The sequence below is a fragment of the Manis javanica genome, chromosome 2, assembly GCF_040802235.1.
Source record: "Manis javanica isolate MJ-LG chromosome 2, MJ_LKY, whole genome shotgun sequence".
In the NCBI taxonomy this organism is placed as follows: domain Eukaryota; kingdom Metazoa; phylum Chordata; class Mammalia; order Pholidota; family Manidae; genus Manis; species Manis javanica.
In genome coordinates this window covers 36,647,717-36,667,446 of record NC_133157.1, presented here as the reverse complement: position 1 = coordinate 36,667,446, position 19,730 = coordinate 36,647,717, and the positions used below count along the sequence as shown (strand labels likewise).

The window sequence follows — 19,730 nt, the reverse complement described above, 5'->3', positions numbered from 1 at the left end:
CAGGGCTCCAGCAAAGTTGCACCATTAGTCCTGCTCATGTAAAGTCCAATGCTATACCTCCCAATGACAGGCACAGAGAACCTACTCAAACAGTACTTTACAGAACAGTCACCTATACAACAATTAATTCTTTAAAGAAAAGCACGTTTGTTCAAACATGCTGACTTTAGTACTTAGTGAACCTATATAAGGACAGGCCTGTTATGTTAAAGCACACATGAAATCATGTACCCAAAGAAAATGGTTTTAAAAGGAAATACACCAAGACATTAATTATAACCACCCCCAGGAAGATTGTGAATGCTTTCAATTCCTTCAATAGGAAGGAAAAAATGGGTTAGCACAGACGTACAATGAAGTTTGTATGTGGGGAGGTGAAAGGCAAGAGGGGCACACTCCTAAGAAAAAAAGGCAAGTGACCACATCTAACCTTCTTGGAATCATTCCAATACCCTAATAATCAACCATCTCATAAATAAACTCATAGTGTTACAGGAAAAGAGTCCTCCTATGTGGAATGCTTTCAGTAGGATGTCCCTAATTTAGGATTGGTTAAGGCAAACAAACATAAAAACCTATGGGTTTATAGAAGATATAAAATAAAAAATTCTTATAAAATATCACCTAAGATATACTACCATATGGGTATAAAAGGGAGACGTTTCAAACCTGAGGACAGTGCCTACCAACTGAGAAAACTACACACATCACTTAAGCCCTCATTTATTGCTGTGCATCAGAGAGCACAGACTTTATAGGAAGGAAAAACATGAGTAGAGGCATTTCCTGCCCTTCTATGCCTCTGTATCCTTGAAATAATAAAGCTTGGTAGAGAAGACTTCAATATTTGAAAGTGACAATCTGATCTTGTATACTGGAGATCACTCTTAAATGGTTTCCGTAATTTCTCTAGAAATGTCATAAAACAAGTATGAATTTATGTATCCCCCAAAAACATCTAAGATACGTTCTTAAACAAAAGTAGCAAGAAGTAATACTTCAAGTGAAGTAACACAAGGTACTACTAGACGTAGCTGGAAATCAGTACTGGGACCTTGTTCTCTAGAACCCTGCACAGGCCTCTTATAGAACACACTGTACACAAAGCTAAATGGATTTAAGGCAAGCCATCACTGACCTTTCACTCTTAACTTTCTTCTATAATGTGACTTTCTTCTAGGTTCCAATACATAATCTCTAATCTTTTAATATACTTCCTTCCAGATTTCTAAGTAAATGTAGTTTTAAAAGCTCACAACTAGACTAGTTACAGAGATGGCCACCTTTTTGGTGCCACTTCCAACCAACTTAATGTTATGTTTATGCTATCAATTTTATCATGAGATAATTTTCTAATTTAAGGATTGACAATTCTACAAAAAGCTGAAACTCAATTTCAGCAGTTTTAGGAACACTCTAATGAAGAAATAGAAAACAATTCCAGAACCTCAAAAATCCCATTCCTAAAACTTTAATCTTCAAGACAACTAAGACAACAGAGAATAATTTACGGGGGAATTTTCATTAAGAACTGTTGTTCATCACTAACCATTAACTAGTCAATAGTGGGTTAAGCCAATCATGCTTAACATACCAAAGTCATAGCTCATTGAAATGACAATAAAAAATGTTGAGTGATCACATGTTGTAACTATATTATTGAATGAAACATGAAGCTGATTAACACATTGTAAATTTGGAGGACAAAGAAGTTAATGAAAGCTTAAAATGGTAAGAGACATTTATAGGGAAGATGAAGCACACACAGCAAAACCCTTAAAGGTTGGAAATTATCTGAAAAGACTGATATATAAAGAAGGGATATCCCATGGGGTGGGAGGAGTAGGAATGATGAGGCATTATCAAAACCTATACATAAAATGTCCAGTGTTCTACAGTTGAAAACATTTTTTCCCCAAAAACTTTTAAGTTGTGGCAAAATACTCATAGCATAAAATTTACTACTGTATCATTTTTAAGTGTACAATTCAGTGATGTTAAAACACCCTTTCATACAAACGATAGGTGAAGAGATTGGCCTACCACTCAGTATTGTTGAAATAATTAAAACACAAACTTAGACATGCAGAATAGAGTGAGAATCTGAGTACATTTAAACACAGGCAGAAAAAAATGTACATTGTTGTAAGCAGAAGTGCAACATGGTAAATAGTTATGTCAGGCAACAGAGGGGAAAGCCCTATGTCAGAAGCCAAGGCCAAGTTATTGCAGTAACCCATCCTAGAGACAGACTATAAAAACTACCAAATATTAGATAAAGAATACAGATCAGGTCCTAATGCTATTTTGGAATATTAAAACTTTACAGTAAGACCTTGATCCTCCTTATAGACCTATAAGATATACCTCAAACATATGGGAAAACTTCAGTGAATTATTTTCAGCTTAAAATAATAAATTTGAGATATATGCTTTATGTTCAATTAACTTGATGTTAGCCCTCTATCTAAAACACATAGAAGGCAGCCATGTAGAAAAAAGGAAAACTGTGATGCAAAAATCTGTGTCACCTTTAAGGCCAATCTGTAAAACACTTTCCATAATCAAAACCTGATAATTATTTTATCGAGTAGTTGTAAAAAGAGAGCTTACAAACCTTCATTTGATGAATTTTTACTAGCTAGCCTTAATAAAAATGGAAGCTATTACAAGGATTTTAAAATAAGATTCTTAATAGGAAAATTTTAAAATAAAACATTCATACCTTTGAGTCCATAAGAATTTTTGTTTGGCAGATCCTGAACTACATTTTGAGCATCTGATACCAATTCTGCAGATCAATGTAAAATGGAGTATTTTAACATATCAAAACAAGGTATTCATAAGAAGAAAAAATGGCTATCAAACTGAAGAAAGGAAAGCATCAAAGCTCAGTATATGCTGTGTGTCCAAGGAGAGGCAAACTTAACTGCATGCAATCCATACTGTGACACACAACTGACTCAACTATGAACCTTACTAGCCAGGTGGCCTTTGAACCCTCAATTTGCATCAACTATCCTTGTTCTCTTCTCATTCCCCCTTTTCACCAAACCCCCTTCCCACTTGTCAGAGAGCATTCCAATCTGCTTAACAGGTATGTTTTCAGTAAATTTATAAATTAGCATTAATAAATACGTAATAGCAAACTGGTATCCTGGCTATCCTTCAGTTTTTCTATTTTGATTAATATGGACCCTCCTCTAAGGAATGGATTTGATCATAATCCCGTCAAAAGTCAGGTTCTGAGCCTATCAGGCTGAGGGGCTGACCTGAAATCTGTGTGTGTTACACAAAAGATTCCCATTCTATGAGGCTTCTAAAGAAACAGCCAACAACCCATTGCTGCCAACGTCCTTTAACTGTATACTGCATCAAACACATATTGCTTTATGTTTTTCAGCAAGGAATTTCCTACTCTAAATGAGAACAAGGGAAAGGAAGGGAAAGACACATGAGAAGTTACAAGGAGAGGAGGGAGAAATGGGAAAAAAAGAAAAATAGCTGTCAGTTAACTAATTCAACATTCTGTTTCAACACGATTTAAAAACCAGTGGAGGTTATGAATAAAGCCGCTATAAACATCACATGACATTTTTGTGTGGATGTGTTTTCAGTCCTCTCAACAAAAACCGAGAGCTGGGGTTGTATTGTTATATGATAAATGCACAGGTTGAGTTATTCTGCCACCTTCACTAACATTTGTTACTGTCAGTTTTCTTTTAATGCCGTTTTAATGGATGGTGGTAAACTACTATGGTTTTAATTTGTATTTCCCCAATAACCAATGATGATGAGCATATTTCTGTGTGCTTGCTATCCATACAGCTTCCTTTGTGAAGCATATGTTCACCTTTTGCTCATTTAATCACTTTATTTTGAAATACAGTTTCACAACTTATCTTTCCTCCAGTCCCCCCAGTGATCACATCTCACGTAATTATAATAGCCAATCTTTCTATTGAGGTAAAATACACTTTACAATTTACCATGTTAACCCTTTTTAAGTGTGGATTCATTGACAGTAAGTACATTCACAATGTTGTACAATAATCACCACTATTCACTTTCACAATTTTCTCATTTTTTTTGTCCACTTTTAATTCGCTCATTTGTTTTATTGGGTTATTTTCTTATTAAGTTGTGAGGGTTTTTCATATATTCTGCACACAAGTCCCTTTACAAATAGGGGGTTTTATAAATACTTCCTTCTGAAGTATGCCTTGTTCATTTTCTTTATTCTCTTTTGATTATGACTCGTGCTTCATGCCTACTGAATCCTACATAAGAAATCTTTGCCTACCCCAAAGTAGCTAAAATTTGCCACTATTTTCCTTAGAAGTTGTGCTGTCGGATTTCACATTTAGAGCTATTATCCCCCTGCAGGTTTTAAAAAAATAATATACAGTATTATGTATGCCAGTGAACTGCCTTGGAACTGTTGTCCAAAACTAATTAGAGCCTGTGGGTTTACTTGTAGATCTGCTATTACAGAAATGATCTATGTCTATGCTTTTCTCAGTTCCAGAGTCTTGATTACTGTAGCTTTAGAGTAACTTCTTGAAGTCAAGGAATGTCTTAGACCCTTATTGTTCTTTTCCAAAACTGTACAATGCTACTTCTTAGGTTTTCCAATTCAACTTATATAAAAATCTCCTACAATTTTGACTGAACTTACACTGTACTTATACATCAATTTGGGGAGAAATGACTTTTCAATAACACTAAGTCTTCCAATTCATAACCACTGAGTATCTCCTCCATTTTATATTTCTCATGTTGCATAATTTTCAACACAATCTTACATTTATTTTTTGAGATTCATACCTAAGTATTTCATGTTCCTGTACTACTATAAAGGGTAGAAGAGTTTTTCCCCCTATTTTATTCCAATTTGCAATTGTTCATTGCTAGTATAGATATAGTATCTTGATATTAGTGGTGGTAACACAATTACAAGAATTTGTTAGAACTCACTTGTAACCTTAAAAGGTCAAAATTGTATATGAAAATATGTTTCAATAAACCTGACTTTTTAAAACATCAGTGGGGAAAATTCTCATGTGGTAGACTACCATGGTGTAATTAATCCAAATAGTCAATAAAAACTAAGCTTCACAATAGTGAGATTTGAAATATATAAAAATGGTATAACCTTCCATTTATTACTTTTTCTTGAACCTCTCAATTTTATATCATAAGATTTTATTTTATAATTTCATAGATAGAAGTCTTATCATTTTGCATATTATTAGACTTCCTCCTAGGCATTTGATGTTTTTTGAAGGTAATTTTTTTCCAATTTCTCTTCTGCTGATGGTTTATAGAAATACACTTGTTTATTGAGCACCTAGCACCTTTGAAAAGCTCCTTTAGTGATTTATCTACAGATTCTTTTCTATCACTGCCAGAAAATAACAGGTTTTTCCTTCCTTCCATCCCTTCCAACTTCTCTTTTTAATTCCTTATTGCAATGGGTAAGCCCTCTGATACAATGGTGAATAGAAATAGTGAGAGTAAGCCCCCAGATTTTATTTGAGAAAACACATTCAACACATCATTAACTAGTGTTTACTCTGAGTTTTGTAGATATTTTATCTGGTTAAAGAAATTTCGATGTATTTCAGATTTGTCAGTTTAAAACAAAACAAAAACAGGAATGGATATTGCATTTAGTGAAATGCTTTTCCTTATTGAAATGATATGACTGAATTTTCTCCTTTATTCTGTTAAAGGACTGAATATTATTCATTTTTGTTTTGAGACTTAATTCACCATAACATAAAATCCACTCTTTACAAGCAGAGAATTGCATAAGTTTTAGTACAGTCACAAGTTGTACAATAATCATGACTATTATAGAACATTTTCATCACTCCGGAAAGATCTTTATTATATCTCTCCTTCTGCTGACTTTAGGCCTCATTTATTCTTCTTTTTCCAATTTCGATAATTGTGACTTTAGACTATTCATTTGGGATTGTTCTTTCTTCTTTAAATATGCCTGGATTGCTATATACTTTCCTCTTAAGACTGCTTTTGCTGTGTCCCACAGAAGTTGGGACTTTGTGTTGTTCTTGTCATTTGTTTCCATGTATTGCTTGATCTCTATTTTAATTTGGTCGTTGATCCATTGATTATTTAGGAGCATGTTGTTAAGCCTCCATGTGTTTGTGAACCTTTTTGTTTTCTTTGTACAATTTATTTCTAGTTTTATACCTTTGTGATCTGAAAAATTGGTTGGTAGGATTTCAATCTTTTTGAATTATTGAGGCTCTTTTTATGGCCTAGTATGTGGTCTATTCTGGAGAATGTTCCATGTGCAATTGAGAAGAATGTGTATCCTGTTGCTTTTGGATGTAGAGTTCTCTAGATGTCTATTAGGACCATCTATCTGTCCTAGTGTGTTGTTCAGTGCCTCTGTGTCCTTACTTATTTTCTGTCTGGTGGATCTATCCTTTAGTGTGAGTGGTGTGTTGAAGTCTCCTAAAATGAGTGCATTACATTCTATTTCTTCCTTTAGTTCTGTTAGTATTTGTTTCACATATGCTGGTGCTCCTGTGTTGGGTGTATATATATTTATAATGGTTATATCCTTGTGTTGGACTGAGCCCTTTATCATGATGTAATATCCTTTATCTCTTGTTACTTTCTTTGTTTTGAAGACTATTTTGTCTGATGCTAGTACTGCAACACCTGGGTTTTCCTCCCTGTTGTTTGCATGGAATATCTTTTTCCATCCCTTGAATTTTAGTCTGTGCATGTCTTTGGGTTTGAGGTGGGTCTCTTGTAAGCAGCATACAGATGGGTTTTGCTTTTTTATCCATTGTATTACTCTGTCTTTTGATTGGTGCATTCAGTCCATTTACATTTAGGGTGATTATTGAAAGATATGTACTTATTGCCATTGCATGCTTTACATTCATGGCTACCAAAGGTTCAAGGTTAGCTTTTTTAGTATCTTACTGTCTAACTTAACTCGCTTATTGAGCTATTATAGACACTGTCTGGTGGTTCTTTATTTCTCTCCCTTCTTATTCCTCCTCCTACATTCTTTATATGTTGGGTGTTTGATTCTGTGCTCTTTTGTGTTTCCTTTGACTGCTTTTGTGGGTTGTTGATTTTATTTTTTGCCTTTAGTTAGTATTTGCTTGGTGTACTTTCTTTGTAGTGATTTTATTTTCTCTGGTGACTTCTGTTTAGCCTTAGGAGTGCTCCCATCTAGAGCAGTCCCTCTAAAATACCCTGTAGAGGTGGTTTGTGGGAGGCAAATTCCCTCAACTTTTGCTTGTCTGGAAATTGTTTTTAATCCCTCCTGCATATTTAAATGATAATTGTGCTGGATATAGTATTCTTGGTTCAAGGCTCTTGTGGTTCATTGCATTAAATATATCATGCCATCCTCTTATGGCCTGTAAGGTTTCTGTCTGATGGTAGCCTGATAGTTTTTCCTTTGTAGGTGACCTTTTTCCTCTCTCTAGCTGCCTTTAAAACTCTGTCCTTGTCCTTGATCTTTGCCATTTTAATTATTATGTGTCTTCGTGTTGTCCTCCTTGGGTCTCTTCTGTTGGGAGTTCTGTGTACTTCCGTGGTCTGAAAGATTATTTCCTCCCCCAGTTTGGGGAAGTTTTCAGCAATTATTTCTCCAAATACACTTTCTATCCCTTTTTCTCTCTCTTCTTCTTCTGGTACTCCTATAATGCGGATATTGTTCCTTTTGGATTGGTCACACAGTTCTCTGAGTATTGTTTCATTCCTGGAGATCCTTTTATCTCTCTCTGCGTCAGCTTCTATGTATTCCTTTTCTGTAGTTTCTATTCCATCAATGGCCTTTTGCATCTTATCCATTCTGCTTATAAATCCTTCCAGAGATTGTTTCATTTCTGAAATATCCTTCTGGACTTCATCCCTTAGCTCTTGCATATTTCTCTGCAGCTCCATTAGCATGGATTTGACCTTTATTTTGAATTCTTTTTCAGGGAGATTGGTTAGGTCTATCGCCCCAGATTCCTTCTCAGGGGAGGATATCTGGGTTAGTCTGGTCTGTATCAAATTCTTCTGCCTTTTTATGGTGATAGAGATAGTTGTGGGGAGCTGGTGCATATGTTGGCTGGGAGAATGTCCCTTCTTGCTGGTTTGTAGCCTTCCTCTCCTGGGAGAACAGCGACCCCTAACGGCTTGTGCTGGGAAGCTGCACGCAGACGGTGTTTCTAATTCTTGCCCTACTGCTGTGAAAGAAGCTCTGCCCTCCTCCTGTGGGCATGGCAGCTTCAGGCTGCTGCTTCACTATGGCAGGGTGGCGTCGGAGGGAAAACAAGCAGAGCCTGTTTATTTCCGTGAGGTGCCTCCGAGCTGCACTGCCGCCCAGGGGGCTAAGGTGACCAGAGTTCCCTGGGGCTCCCAGCTGCTAGGCTAAGTGCCTCGGGACGCTTCCATCCAGCTGTGGGATCCCTGTCCCTTTAAGTCTTTCAAAAAGCACTCGCTTTTTTATATCGAAGGGACACCGGCTGCGGGGACCCACTTGCAGGTTTTACTGTCCTGTTTCCCTAGTATTCAACACCGCACTGTGTCTGCGCTCCCAGTGCAGATGGCTAGAGCTGGGTATTTAGCAGTCCTGGGCTCCCTCTCCCTCACGACTCCGACTCCTCTCTTCCAGCCAGGAGCTGGGGTGAGGCGCGCTGGGGTACTGCCGGGCTGCAGTTTCTATGTTACCCCCTTCATGAGGCGCTGGGTTCTCACAGGTGTAGATGTAGCCTGGCTGTTGTCCTGTATCATCTGGTCTGTCTTTTAGGGATAGTTGTATTTGTTGTATTTTCAAAAATATATATGGTTTTGGGAGATTTCCACTGCTCTATTCATGCTGCCATCTTGGCTCCCTCCTTCATCACTCCAGAAAGAAACCTTGAACCCATTCGCAGTCACTCTCCATTTTCCTACAAACATTTCCAGCCTTCATCAACCACCAATCTACTTCTGTTTCTATGTATTTGACTCATCTGGACATTTCATATAAATAAAATCATACACAATATGTGGCCCTGTATGGCAGACTTCTCTTCACTCTGTATGTTTTCAAGGTTCATCCATGCTGCAGTATGTATTAATACGTCATTCCTTTTTTTCTTTTTGGTATCATTAATCTATAATTACATGAGGAACATTATGTTTACTAGACTCCCCCCTTCACCAAGTCTGCCCCCACAAACCCAAATAACAGTCACTGTCCATCAGCATAGTAAGATGCTGTAGAATCACTACTTGTCTTGTGTTGCAGAGCCCTCCCCGTGCCTCACTCCACATTATACATGCCCCCTTTCTTTTTCCTTGCCCTTATCCCTCCCTTTCCACCGATCCTCCCCAGTCCCTTTCCCTTTGGTAACTGTTATTCCATTCTTGAGTTCTGAGTCTGCTGCTGTTTTGTTCCTTCAGTATTTTCTTTGTTCTTATACTCCACAGATGAGTGAAATCATTAGGTACCTGTCTTTCTCCGCCTGGTATATTTCACTGAGCATAATACCCTCTAGCTCCATCCATGTTGTTGCAAATGGTAGGATTTGTTTTCTTCTTATGGCTGAATAATATTCCATTGTGTATATGTACCACTTCTTCTTTATCCATTCATCTACTGATGGACACTTAGGTTGCTTTCATTTCTTGGCTATTGTAAATAGTGCTGTGACAAACATAGGGGTGCATATGTCTTTTTCAAACTGGGCTGCTGTATTCTTAGGGTAAATTCCTCTAAATGAAATTCCTGGGTCAAATGGTGTTTCTATTTTGAGTTTTTTAAGGTACCTCCATACTGCTTTCCACAATGGTTGAACTCGTTTACATTCCCACCAGCAGTGTAGGAGGGTTCCCCTTTCACTGCATCCTTGCCAGCATTTGTTGTTCTTAGTCTTTTTGATGCTGGCTATCCTAACTGGTGTGAGGTGATATCTCATTGTGGTTTTAATTTGCATTTCTCTTATGACAAGCGATGTGGAGCATCTTTTCATGTGTCTGTTGGCCATCTGAATTTCTTCTTTGGAGAACTGTCTGTTCAGCATCGCTGCCCATTTTTTAATTGGATTCTTTGCTTTTTGTTTGTTGAGGTGCATTAGCTCTTATATTTTGGATATCAACCCTTTATTGGATCTGTCATTTATGAATATATTCTCCCATACTGTAGGATGCCTTTTGGTTCTATTGATGGTGTCCTTTGCCGTACAGAAGCTTTTCAGCTTGAAATAGTCCCACTTGTTCATTTTTGCTTTTGTTTCCCTTGCCTGGGAAGATATGTTCATGAAGAAGTCCCTCATGTTTATGTCCAAGAGATTTTTGCCTATGTTGTATTCCAAGAGTTTTATGGTTTCATGACTTACATTCAGGTCTTTGATCCATTTCAAATTTACTTTTCTGTATGGGGTTAGACAGTGATCCAGTTTCATTCTCTTTCATGTAGCTGTCCAGTTTTGCCAACACCAACTGTTGAAGAGGGTGTCATTTTCCCATTGTATGTCCATGGCTCCTTTATCATATATTAATTGACCATATATGTTTGGGTTAATGTCTGGAGTCTCTATTCTGTTCCACTGGTCTGTGGCTCTGTTCTTGTGACAGTACCAAATTGTCTTGATTACTGTGGCTTTGTAGTAGAGCTTGAAGTTGGGGAGCGAGATCCCCCCAACTTTATTCTTCCTTCTCAGGATTGCTTTGGTAATTCTTCATTCCTTTTTATGGTAGAATGAATATTCCACTGCATGGATGATATACCACATTTTATTCATCCATTTATCCCCTGAAGGACATTTGGTTCATTTTCATTTTTTGGTTATTATGAATTATGCTTCTATGGACATTTGTGTATGTGCTTTTAGGTTAATCTATGTCTGCCATTCTTCTGAATACATACTGGGGAGTTAAAGGAGTTTTAAATGGTAAACAAACTTGAATACCAAGTATAAATTTAACATCACCATAATGCATCATTCTTTTTCTATCTTAATGAATTATTTTCAATATTTTGGTTTAAAATTTTTACATTTTTTGAAGAGTGAGATTAATCTGTAATTTCAAATGTTAGGACAAAAATCACTGACATAAAATATCTTCTCATGATCTTTTAATATCTGTAATACTAATTATAATAGGTAATTATAATCATTATAGTTAATATTAATATTCCTTTTCTCATTCTCTCAACCAATTAATCAATGCTTCTTCCCCTTTCTTCAATTAGTCTCATTATAAGTTTATCACTTTTACTACTCTCTGCAAATTACCATTTCTATAACTTTTGTTGATACTCTACAGCAGCTTTGATTTACAGCAGTAAATTGTTCTGTAATGGTAGCAGTGTCTTTTATTTTGGGCAGGGTTGATATTATATGGATGTTTGCTTTTAGATAATTCAAGCTATACATCTGTATTTTGCATTATAATTCAAGAAGTATCAAATTATGTTTTATAAATATAATCACAATAGTTAATATATATTAACAAATTCTCAGAAGAGCTCTAAGATTATCCATGATTTTCAGAAAAGAAATAATCCAAAAACATGGGTTACAGAAAAATCTACAAAAGCAATTGTTTCTCCAAATCCATCTATCACCTACCATTTAACCTGCCCACACTTCTGTCCACATTAGGAATGTAAGAGCTTTCAGTAACAAGTCTTCCCCTAAGCAATTCTACATATCTCTGATACACTGAGATCGCTCAGTGCAGATTTGTACTGACTTACAAGATTGATTATAGCCTCTTTCTTAGAGTGCAGAAACGAAAAAAATCAAATACCTTAAAGTCAGTTAGATTTACATGTAAGACTTTGGAAATAAGAACCAGCTAGTAGGCTCAGAGGTAAGGACAGCAGCCCATTTTTCATTCTTTTCCAACAGCACACTCTCATTTCACCTTTGTATGTTGAGAATTCAAACATGTAAAACACATCTCAGATGAGAGTAGACACTTACCAGTTCCCTCATCTGCACCATTCTGAGCAGCTTCCCAAACTACTGGTTTTGTCTCACACCCATCTATCGACAGAGAGTCTGAATAGTCCGCAGGATTAAACGTCCTTGGGTGTGAAATAAAGAATTAAAAGGTACAACTTCCAATTATAAATAAGCCATGGGTATGTAATGTACAGTATAGGGAATACAGCCAATAATACCGTAATAACTTTGTATGGTGAGAAATGGTACTGACTTATCATGGAGATCATTTTGTAGTATATAAAAATACCAAATCGCTATGTACACCTGAAACTAATAGGGTATTTTATGCTAATTTTAATTGATTTTTTTAAAAAAGAATTAAGACAAATGAAGCAATCATTAAAGTCATAAAATTTAACTGTTTATCATATATTCCCCAAAACAAGCTCTGTCCCCTCTAGAAGCTACTATAAGAAACTTCTCCCTCCTTCTCTATTTAATCATAACTAATTCTCCTAGCCATCAGAATGAATATCTTCTAAAAAAGCAGAGGTTGTCTAGGGACCTTCCATACAGTGTCATATGATGCCCCAATTCCCCTAAATTGCTGTCCTCTGCATCCTAAAGCAGGTGTGCAGGTGTAGAAACCTATAATCATTCTAGGCAGAATAAAATCTCTAATGTAAAGCTCCTCTAAAAACAAAGTCCAGACTTAAACATGCAAATAAGTCTTCCCTTTGCAAGTCAGAATCCAAGTTTGATTTTAAACCTTTTAACAGAATATTTATGATCCTTTCTGTATAGAAACAATGAATATAGATCAAAATAAAATGATTTGTTTAGGACTTTTCTTCATTAAAATCCTTAACACCCATGATTCAAATTCTAACTAGTACCAAATTAAATACCACCTGTAAAATTTTCACAACAGAATTTTTCAGCTTTACTGAGATACCATTACAACAAAAATAACAAAATAATATTCTTTAACATAAACAGCAAAAGACACAACATAGTTTAAAGCTACTAGGCTAGGCCTGTACATTTAAGTGTTCCAGCCAGTTTGCTCCCCATGTTGTTGACCTTCCTTTGTCCAGAGAGAGCTCAAGAAGAAAACTGAGGTGGCAGGAGGTACCAAGGTAGTAAGCTCCAACAGTGCTGTCCCTGGACCTATACAGAGACAAAGGGCTTCTCCCAGAAACAATTCCTTTCCTTTCTTTACTGTCATCTACATAAAGTTTCTATAGGAAGCTTAAGAACTTTTTCTAAATATCCGAAGGGAGCTAATACTTTAGATGCAGCAAAAAGTGAAAGAACAACCAGAAAAACTAAATAAATAGCTGATTATACCACCTACTTAGTAATAGTATGCTCACCCTTCACTATTTCAGTTCAGTAAAAAAACTATCACTTTTATACAAACAAACGTCACATTTACTAACCATTCAAAGACAATTGTCGGATTTACCAATCCAACTTTTATGCAGTGATATGCAACGAGGGGAGATTGTGCATATCCCTCCCAGGGGAAACACGGCAATGTCTGGAGACATTTTTGATTGTCACAACTAGAGGAGGGATGCTACTGGCACCTAGTAGGGAAAGACCAGGGATGTTGCTGCTAAACACCATACAGTGTTCGAGACACCCCCTCCTCAACAAACTATTACCCAGCCCAAACTGTCAACAGAGCTAGAGCTAGAAATCTTGTTCTAAGACCTAATGCAATACAATTTTATTTGTAATATTTAATTTCCATTATTTCTCTGTTGAAGTATAAAAAACATTTAATGTACCAAGATAAATAAATTGGGTACAGGATGGAGGAAGGAAAACATTAAAGTAACAATTTAAAAGGTACTAACTACAAAAATAGAATCACTAAGACTTACCCCATGCTTTGGGTTGAGAATCTTCCTGCCCCTCTCCCTCTGCCACGTCCAAATCCTTCAAAAAAGAAAAAAAGTACTGTAAAATAATACTTACATCCTACACAATTAAAATTCTACTAACTTCATTCTATACTAATGGACTCAAACAATCCTTCAGTTTCTAGCAACACCAGTAGTCCCATTCAGTGGACCTAATCTGTTGATCCCTAGTGACATAATCACTTACACATTGTTGATTTCAAAGGATGTAAAAATGTTTAATTTTGCTTGCATAATATTTGTGATATGTAGCAGCTTAACATAGGCAGGTTACATTTAAAATATTCTGGTCTTTTAAAATTGATGCAAATACTATAACATTGTAAGCCTCTAGTATAAAAATGAAATGAGAACCAGAGGGGGATACTACTGTGTAAGCTGAAGTACTATTATACATCATTTTTAACAATAGAACTTAGACCAATAGCCAAAGTGGCAGCAAGCAAGGAGTTTTATTTAGCAACTCTCAAGTTTCCTTAGTATTCTAAACTGTGGATTAAATAAAGACCTAAACACAAGACCTAAAACTATACAACTCTTAGAAGAAAATACAGCAAAAGCTTCATGACATTCAATTTGGTAACGATTTCTTGGATATGATATCAGAGGCACAGGCAGGAAAAGAAAAGAATACATGTTAGATCTGTGTATCAAAAGACACTGTCAACAGAACAAAAGGGAAACCCAAAGAATATATGCACATCATACATATAAGGAGGAATATCAAGAAAAATGAACAACTTCTACAACTCAACAAAACAACCATTCAAAAAAATGGGCAAAGGATCCGATTCAAGATGGCAATGTGAAAGGTGAGATGGAGAATTCCTCCCAAAACCACAGATATTATGAAAATGTACTTAATTTATACAACTAACCCTAAAACAACAAGAAAGAAGTCTGAACCAGACTGCACACAGACCTCACGAACAGAGCAGACCTCATGAAATAAGGTAATGTAGGAAAGCCTTAATCAGGTGGGACCCAAGCGCTTCCCCCATGCCAGCTCACGGGTGGGAGGAAGAGAAACAGAGCGGGAGAGAGGGTAGAAGCCTGGGACTGCGGAACATCCAGCCCTGGAGATCTGCTTTGGGAGCAGAAACCTACATTGTGTGGTGCTCTGGACATTGGGGAGCGCACACAGGTGGAGTGTGTGAGAGACAGATTGTGGCCATTTGTGGAGGAGGGGATCCACACCTGGTCACTCTGAAAGAAGGGAAAGGCAGGCAGTCTGAGAGGCTTCCTAGCAGCGCAAGGGCTGCTGAAGAAGCAGGGTTTGCATGGAGTTTGCTGCGCAGGGGAGGGGAGAGCTGGACAAGGTTGTGTGGGTGCGCTCTGCCCAGCTGGTTAGGAACTTTGATGAGCTTCAGGTGCGCCCCATTCCCCTGGCTGCCAACTCAGCTCTAAGGGCCCCCCACTGTGACAAGCAGCCTGCTACACCGTCCTCCTAGCCTGCCAGCACTGGTTCACAAACCTACAGTCACTGTGCCGGCATCAAGCCAGCCAGAGAGGCTCTACCTACAACAGCTAGAGACGCAAAGCACAGAGGGTTACACCTGTATGCTTAGCCCACTGGCTCTGACACCGGAGACAGGCACCACAGACAGGAATCAGGAAACAGATCTTTCCTCACCCCAGGCTCCAACTCTGCTCCCCTGTGACCCCCAACCTCACTCTAGGGGCTGAGCAGCTCCAGAGACTGGAGCTTCTGGGCACTAGTGGGCAACACACAGAAATATGAAACATCAAAAGAACATGGTTCAGACAAAAATCTCACAAACCCTAGAAAAGGGGCCAAGTGAAACTGAACTCACCAATCTGCCTGAAAGAGAGTTCAAAATAAAAATCATAAACATGCTTATGGAGGTACAGAAAAATATTCAAGAACTCAGGAATGAATTTAAGTCAGAGATTCAATCATTAAGAAATTTCGTATCTGAAAAGAAACACACAATGGAGGGATTTAAAAGCAGGTTAGATGTAGTAGTAGAGACGGTAAATGGAATAGAAATTAAAGAAGAGGAATACAAAGAAGCTGAGGCACAAGGAGAAAAGAGAATCTCTAAGAATGAAAGAATATTGAGAGAATTGTGTGATGAATCCAAATGGAACAATATTTGTATCATAGGGGTACCAGAAGAAGAGACAGAAAAAGGGATAGAAAGTGTCACTGAGGAGGTAATTGCTGAAAACTCCAATCTGAGGAGGGAGATAGTCTCTCAGACCATGGAGGTACACAGATCTCCCAACACAAGGGACCCAAGGAAGACAATATCAAGTCATATAATAATTAGAATGGCAAAGATCAAGGATAAAGACAGACTTTTAAAATCAGCTAGAGAGAGAAAAAAGATCACATACAAAGGAAAACCCCTCAGGCTATCATCAGACTTCTCAACAGAAATCTTACATGGCAGAAGGAAGTGGCAAGATATATTTAATGCAATGAAGCAGAAGGGCCTTGAACCAAGAATACTATACCTGGCAAGGTTATCATTTAAATTTGTAGGATGGATTAAACAATTTTCAGATTTTACCTCCCACAAACCACCTGTACAGTGCATTTTGGAGGGACTCCTATAGATGGAAGTGTTCCTAAGGCTAAATAGATGTCACCCAAGGGATAGACAAAGAGTACAGAATATGATTCAAAACATTCAAAGAATGGATGAGAAAGAAAAAGGAGGAAAAAGAAAAAAAAAGAGAGAACCTTTCAGTTGTGTTTGTAATAGGACACAAAGTGAGTTAAATTAGACTGTTAGATAGTAAGGGAATTACCCTTGAATCTTTTGTAACCATGAATCTAAAGCCTGCAATGGCAATAAGTACATACCTATTGATAATCACCCTAAATGTAAATGGTCTGAATGCATCAATCAAAGACACAGAGCCACTGAATGGATTAAAATACAAGACCTATCTATATAATGCCTATAAGAGACTCACTTCAAACCCAAAGACATACACAGACTGAAAGTAAAGGGATGGAAAAAGATATTTCATGCAACTAACAGGGAGAAAAAAGCAGGAGTTGAAGTACTTGTATCAGTAAATAACCCAATTAAAAAATGGGCAGTGGAGTTAAACACACTTATCCAAAGAAGAAATTCAGATGGCCAACAGGCACGTGAAAACATACTCCACATCGCTTATCATCAGAGAAATGTAAATTAAAACCACAATGAGATATCACCTCATACCAGTTAGGATGGCCAACATCCAAAAGACAACAACAAATGTTGGCGAGGTAGTGGAGAAACGGGAACCCTCCTGGTGGGAATGTAAACTAGTTCAACCATTGTGGAAAGCAGTATGGAGGTTCCTCAAAAAACTCAAAATAGAAATACCATTTGACCCAGGAATTCCACTTCTAGGAATTTACCCTAAGAATGCAGGAGCGCAGTTTGAAAAAGACAGATGCACCCTTATGTTTATCGCAGCACTATTTACAATAGCCAAGAAATGGAAGCAACCTAAGTCTCCATCAGTAGATGAATGGATAAAGAAGATGTGATACATACACACAATGGAATATTTTTCAGCCATAAGAAAACAAATCCTACCATTTGCAACAACATGGATACAGCTAGAGGGTATTATGCTTAGTGAAATAAGCCAGGCGGAGAAAGACAAGTATCAAATGATCTCACTTATCTGTGGAGTATAAGAACAAAGCAAAAACTAAAGAAACAAAAGAGCAGCAGACTCACAGAACCCAAGAATGGACTAACAATTACCAAAAGGAAAGGGACTGGGGAGGGTGGGTGGGAAGGGAGGGAAAAGGAGGAAAATGGGGCATTATGATTAGCACACACAATGTAGCAGGGGAGAGGCGGGGGGGAACACGGGAAGGGCAGTATATCCAGCGAAGACAAGTAATGATTCTATACTATCTTACTATGCTGATGGACAGTGACTGTAATGGGGTATGTGGGGGCGACTTGACAATAGGGGGAGTCAAGTAACTATAACGTTCAAGTAACTGTACATTAATGACATCAAAATTAAAAAATAAAAATAAAATAAATAAAGATAACTTAATCTTGAAGTTTAAAAAAAGTTACCAAGAAATCCCATTCTCAGGACATAAAACACATGACTGCAAAAAACAAACTTGTGGTGTGTGTGTATATATATATGTATATAGCTCCAACCAATGGAGTATTTGGCCATGAAAAGGAATGAAGTACTATACATGCTACAACACTGTACTGATACCTGACTGCACCCATGAACTTTCAAAACTTTAAGCTAGGTGAAAGAAGCCGGTCACAAAAGACCACATAAGACTCATTTACATATGTCCAGAATAGGCAAAATGGAGACAGAAAGTAGATTACCAATGATTTACTGAAGGGATAGAGGCTGGGAAAGGATGGAGGAATTTGAAAGGTATGGAGTTTCTTTTGAAGTGATGAAAACACTCTGAAATGACTAAGATGTCTGTCGCTCAATTCCATGAATATACTAAATGTACAATTTAAATGTGCAAATTGTATGGTATGCTGTATCTTAAGATTTTTTTTTGCTGTAATTGAACACTGTTACCAATGTAGAAAGCAAAGGAAAAAACACTAATTGATTAAGTGGGTTCACATGCACACTTTATAATGAAAGAGAAATCATTACAATGACATACATGTGACAAAAGGCTCTAACAGTAGTTAAATATTAAGAAAACAGTGTCAATATTTTTACAAAGGATTCTGATTGGAAATTATTAGACAACACAAAATACTTGAGCAGACAAGCAAGATGTACATTAAAAAAAGAAAGGAATTTATAAAGAAAGTACAACCTAAGGTCAAAAATTAAAGAAATTCTCAACTAAATCCTCAATTTCAATTCCAATATCCAAAAATCTTATGGAATACCTTTAGGAATAATATAGATAAATCTACAGGAATGATTTCCTAAGCAGTTCAGCTTGAATCTAGCTCCTCTCCATTTTTATATAAACTTACTAGCTAGTGAGGGCAGCTGATTCAGCCAAGAACAAAGGTAACAAGGAGTGTGGTCTTACTAGCTGGTTACATATCAAGCTGTTGTAAAAGACTTTGACTAGGAAAATCAAGATCCTATTTTTTCCACATATTTACTTGACATGGACCATATGTTTTTTAGGTTTTATTTATATATTTTAATTTTGGTATGGTTAATGTACAATTATATGAACATTATGGTTATTAGACTCTCCCTATTATCAATCCCCACCACATACCCCATTACAGTCACTGTCCATCAGCACAGTAAGATGCTATAGAATCACTACTTGTCTTCTCTGTTGTAGAACCCTCCCCATGGCCCCCTATATTATGTCTGCTAATAGTAATGCCCCTTTCCCCCTGCTTGTCCCTCCCTTCCCACCTACACTCCCCAGTCCCTTTCCCTTTGGTATCTGTTAGTACATTCTTGGGTTCTGTGAGTCTGCTGCTGTTCTGTTCTTTCAGTTTTTTTCTTTGTTCTTATACTCCACAGATGAGTGAAACCATTTGATACCTGTCTTTCTCCATATGGCTTATTTCACTGAGCGTAATACCCTCTAGCTCCATCCATGTTGTTGCAAATGGAAGGATTTGTTTTCTTCTTATGGCTGAATAATATTCCATTGTGTATATGTACTACATCTTCTTTACCCATTCATCTACTGATGGACACAGGTTGCTTCCATTTCTTGGCTATTGTAAATACTGCTGCAATAAACAGAGGGGTGCAAAATGGACCGTATTTTTTATTTGTCTGCATTCTGTTCCTATTCATTAAACTTACCAATGGAAAAATTATATGAACTATCATCATACAGACCACGTACAGAAAAAAAAACATGAAATACTCAAGTAAAACAAAGATCCCTTGCAGAATTCATCTGAGACAATCA

The 19,730-nt window shown here is 37.1% G+C and overlaps 1 protein-coding gene across 16 annotated transcripts in view; it reads right to left on the bottom strand.

Moving 5' to 3' along the window:
* UBAP2 (ubiquitin associated protein 2) overlaps window positions 1–19,730 on the bottom strand; it is a 146,055-nt gene that overhangs the window by 48,795 nt on the left and 77,530 nt on the right. For 14 of the 16 annotated variants that reach the window (XM_037009826.2, XM_037009823.2, XM_037009820.2 and 11 more), the window contains 3 exons: window positions 13,814–13,868; window positions 11,958–12,061; window positions 2,726–2,791 (listed from right to left, as the gene is read on the bottom strand). In XM_037009826.2, the coding sequence (XP_036865721.2) occupies window positions 2,726–2,791; window positions 11,958–12,061; window positions 13,814–13,868 (225 nt within the window). The remainder of the gene's footprint in view (window positions 1–2,725; window positions 2,792–11,957; window positions 12,062–13,813; window positions 13,869–19,730) is intronic. The other 2 variants (XM_037009819.2, XM_037009828.2) reach the window with 1 other exon arrangement.